We start from the raw sequence: 4290 nt of genomic DNA, 5'->3' as shown, positions 1-4290 counted from the left end.
AATTCCGGTAGCTCACAAAGTAGAAGGTTTGCTCACAAGACTCCAAATCTTAGAGGGAGCATTGTTCCTCATCCCTCATTTTTTACTGAAAAGAAGAACCTTTGACTTTAGTAACGTTAATAGCTAAGCCCTCGTTGGAACAATATTCTGGAAAGGAACCTATGAGCTTACGTGGGCCAGCCACAGATCTTGCCAGAACTTCGCCCCTGAATCTGTACTACTTGGTATATCTATAGAACGTATTAAAAAGGTCTGTTTTCTGTAAGCAGAGCTGCATTATCTACCCGATACCTGAGAGAAAGCGCCAACCTGCTGTGCTCTCTGCTACCTTGGCCCCATGTAGCTTAATTTTTGCCATCTTGACAGGGGAAAAAACTTTTAACTACGTAACAAAGTTTGTAGCGACGGAAAGAAAATTCTTTGGACACAAGCTGGAAGGGGGCCTGCAGGCCATCTAGTCCATCCCCTTGCTCAGGTGCAGGGTCAGGCATCCCCGAGAAGCGTTTGTCCAGCTGCTGCTTGAAGACTGCCAGGGAGGGGGAGCTCACCACCTCCCCAGGCAGCTGGTTCCACTCTTGCACAACTCTCAACTGTAAAAAAGTTTCTCCTAAGATCCAGTCTGTACCTTCCTGCCCTTAATTTAATGCCATTTTTTGTGAGTCCTCTCCTCTGCCGCCAACGGGAACAGCTCCCTGCCCTCCTCCAAGGGACAGCCCTTCAGATACTCCAAGAGACCCATCCTCTCCCCGCCCCTCAGCCTCCTCTTCTCCAGACTGAACGTTCCCAAGTCCCTCGGCCTTTCCTCACTGGGCTTCTTGGTCTCCAGGCCCCCGATCATCCTCGTCGCTCTCCTCTGCACCCCGCTCCGTTCTGTCCCCACCCTTTCTGGAGAGTGACTTACCACCTTGCGCTTATCAGAACCATCTGTCTGGACAAGCCATTTGACGGATGCATGAGGAGATCTCGGCTCGCACTCCAGAAACACGCTCCCGCCTTCCAGGCCGTATTGAACCTGTTCAGGCAACTGCTGTTCTACTAGGATACAAACAAACATAACAAAGAGAGTGGAATAAGGTAGAGGATAAAAACAGGGTTCGTTGAGTCCAGTGTCCCCAGTGCTCCATATAACAGCACATACGGCACTGTGGTCAGCACAGAAGTCTGTTTGGGTTTTTTTTTTTAATATAACTTTATTTTTAAATTTTAAACGATACAATCGTTTCAACAGGTATAAAGTCCTCAACAATACATAACACTTAAAACGATTAACAGTATAACATAAACATTCATAAACAGGTTAATAGAATAATAAAATGGTCATCTGTGCATTCACACCACCCGCCCTCCTTCCCCGCTGCTATCAGCTTCTACATTTTAATAGGGGTTGATTTGCAGCGGTTTGAAGGAACTGGCGGGATGTCCGCGCCCACCCCTCTGGGCATGAGTGGTGGGGTTCCTGTGCATGCCCGAGGGACTGGGCGCGAAAATCCGTTAAAAGAGCTTGCTACAGCACCGATCGATCCAGCGCGTGCGCACTAGATCCCATGGGTGTGAATGCACAGATGACCACTTGAAGATCACCAGTTACAGGTAAGGAACCTGTTTTTATTTAGCCCAAGAAGTCCAGGTACCAGATTTCTAGTATAGCAGACGTAACAGCTTGTACATACATGCTCATTCCTGCCCCAAGGCTTTCTCCTGAGCATCTTTGCCAGCGTCCTTCTGTTCACCAAAGCTTGAGCTCCGTCCTGTGCGGGCTCATGGTGACTGAGGGGAACCTCCACATTCAGAGGCACTAAGCCTTTGAATCCCAGAGCCAGGAGGAAACATCAGGGTACAGTCTTGGCCTCTGTGCCCTGTGGTAGGCCCTCCAGAGGACTGGCTGGCCACTGTGTGAGATGGGATGCTGGACTGGATGGACCCTCCCTGGTCTGACCCAGCAGGGCTCTTCTGGCGTTCTTCTCAGGGGAAGCCCTCGGCCTCTCTCCCCTGTTGCTGGCCCTCCAGAGGAACTGGCTGGCCACTGGGTGAGACGGGAGGCTGGGCTAGAGGGATCCTCCCTGGTCTGACCCAGCAGGGCTCTTCTGATGTTCTTCTCAGGGGAAGGCCTTGGCCTCTCTGCCCTGTTGCTGGCCCTCCAGAGGAACTGGCTGGCCCCTGTGTGAGACAGGATGCTGGACTAGAGGGATCCTCCCTGGTCTGACCCAGCAGGGCTCTTCTGATGTCTTTATGCTCTTATTTCTCAGTATTCCTCTGGGCAAACGTCCTGCAGATGGACAAGTTAGTCATCTGCCTCTTGGCCAACAGTATACATGTCAAAAGATCACTCCTGTGAACAGAAGCTGTGGCAGATTTCCACACACAAGATGCACAAGCACTGCCAGGCAAAGTGCTCGCTAGTGCTGAATTACAATGTACCCCTTTCTTCAGGAGGAGGAGATTGGATTTATACCCTGCCCTTCACTCGGAGTCTCAGAGCGGCTTACAATCTCCTTCCCTTCCTCTCCCCACAACAGACACCCTGTGAGGGAGGTGGGACTGAGAGAACGGCTCTGAGAGAACTGTGACTGACCTAAGGTCACCCAGCTGGCTGCCAGTGGGAAAGTGGGGAATCAAACCCAGTTCTCCAGGTCAGAGTGCCGCTCTTAACCACGACACCAAGCTTAGAAAGGCACCCTTTATCATGACAGTGTCTAGATGAGAGGAAAACTTTTTCAGGCTTTTCTTGCCAGCATTTCTGCTTTTTCCTGAACCCAACCATTCATTGGAATGTCAGGATTTTACTGAAGATGATCAGTCCACACAGTTGTGCGTACCATGCAGAATATGCTTGGCTGCACATCAAGCCAGCATCTGTTTGCACTTCACTAACACAGTCACAAATAGAAGAAGAGATTGGATTTATACCCCGCCCTTCACTACCCAGAGGAGTCTCAGAGCAGCTTACAAACTCCTCTCCCTTCCCCTCCCCACAACAGACACCCTGTCAGGTAAAAGAAGCAGAAGAGGAGATTGGATTTAAACCCCGCCCTTCACTAACCAGAGGAGTCTCAGACTGGCTTACAAACTCCTCTCCCTTCCCCTCCCCACAACGGACACCCTGTGAGGCAAAAGAAGAGGAGGAGACTGCTGGATTTATACCCCACCCTTCACTACCCAAACGTGTCTCAGAGCGGCCTACAAACTCCTTTCCCTTCCCCTCCCCACAACAGACACCCTGTGAGGCAGGTGGGGCTGAGAGAGCTCTGACAGAAACTGCCCTTTTTCAAGAACAGCTCTGACAGAACTATGGCTTGCCCAAGGTCATCCAGCAGGTGCAAGTGGAGGAGTGGGGGAATCAAACCCGGTTCTCCCAGATTAGAGTCCACACACTTAACCACTACACCAAATACCCACGGGACCGTCTCTCCTTGTATGTGCCCCACAGAGCTTTGCACTCTGCAGATGAGCATCTTCTGGTAATCCCCAGCCTGAAAGATGCCCGCTTAGCCTGGGCCGGGGCTTTCTCTGCTCTGGCCCCAGCCTGGTGGAACGCGCTCCCAGCTGAGGTCAGAGCCCTGCGGGACTTGCTACAGTTCCGCGGGGCCTCTAAAACAGAGCTGTCTCATCAGGTCTTCAGCTGAGGCGGTGGACGTCCAGCCATCTCGGTCTTCCTCTGTCCACAGTATCGGCCCCAGTGTCAAGGCTAACCTTTGGGCAGGAGGCATTAAGGACTGCCTGAAGTTATTTGTTAAGCTGCCATCTTGTTTTGTACCGCTTTAGATCCTGTTTTTGAATATACGTTTTAGTAAGTGTTATGTTAAATATACTGTGGCCGCCGTGAGCACACTTGTGGGGTAGAGAGGAATATAAGCCCAATAAGATAAATAAAATAAAAGAGGGAAAAGACGAGATTGGATTTATACCCCACCCTTCACTTGGAGTCTCAAAGCGGCTTACAAACTCCGTTCCCTTCCCCTCCCCACAACAGACACCCTGTGAGGTAGGTGAGGCCAAGAGAGCTCTGAGAGAACTGCTCTTGAGAGAACAGCTCTGAGAGAACTTGTGACTGACCCAAGCAATGCTCCCTCTAAGCTGTGGAGTCTTGTGAGCAAAAATTCTACTTTGTGAGCTACTGGCATTGGAGCTGTGAGCGAGCAATTCGGCTACTGCATGAATTAGTTTGCTCTGGAGCCGCATCCTTCCTGAGCCAAGACAAAAATGTGTGAGCCGGAGGCTAAAAAACTGTGAGCTGGCTCACACTAACTCAGCTTAGAGGGAACACTGGACCCAAGGTCACACCAGCAGCTG

At 50.9% G+C, this 4290-nt stretch overlaps 1 protein-coding gene across 2 annotated transcripts in view; it reads right to left on the bottom strand.

Moving 5' to 3' along the window:
* Positions 1–4290, bottom strand: part of LOC107105530 (semaphorin-3F-like) — a 38752-nt gene that overhangs the window by 3940 nt on the left and 30522 nt on the right. Inside the window, exon 13 of one of the 2 annotated variants that reach the window (XM_015405525.1) lies at positions 902–1035. In XM_015405525.1, coding sequence (XP_015261011.1) covers positions 902–1035 — 134 coding nt within the window. The remainder of the gene's footprint in view (positions 1–901; positions 1036–4290) is intronic. The other variant, XM_015405526.1, reaches the window with a different exon arrangement.

Source organism: Gekko japonicus, unplaced genomic scaffold, assembly GCF_001447785.1.
Source record: "Gekko japonicus isolate JY-2015 unplaced genomic scaffold, Gekko_japonicus_V1.1 scaffold2530, whole genome shotgun sequence".
NCBI lineage: Eukaryota > Metazoa > Chordata > Lepidosauria > Squamata > Gekkonidae > Gekko > Gekko japonicus.
This window is presented reverse-complemented; position numbering and strand designations above follow the sequence as displayed.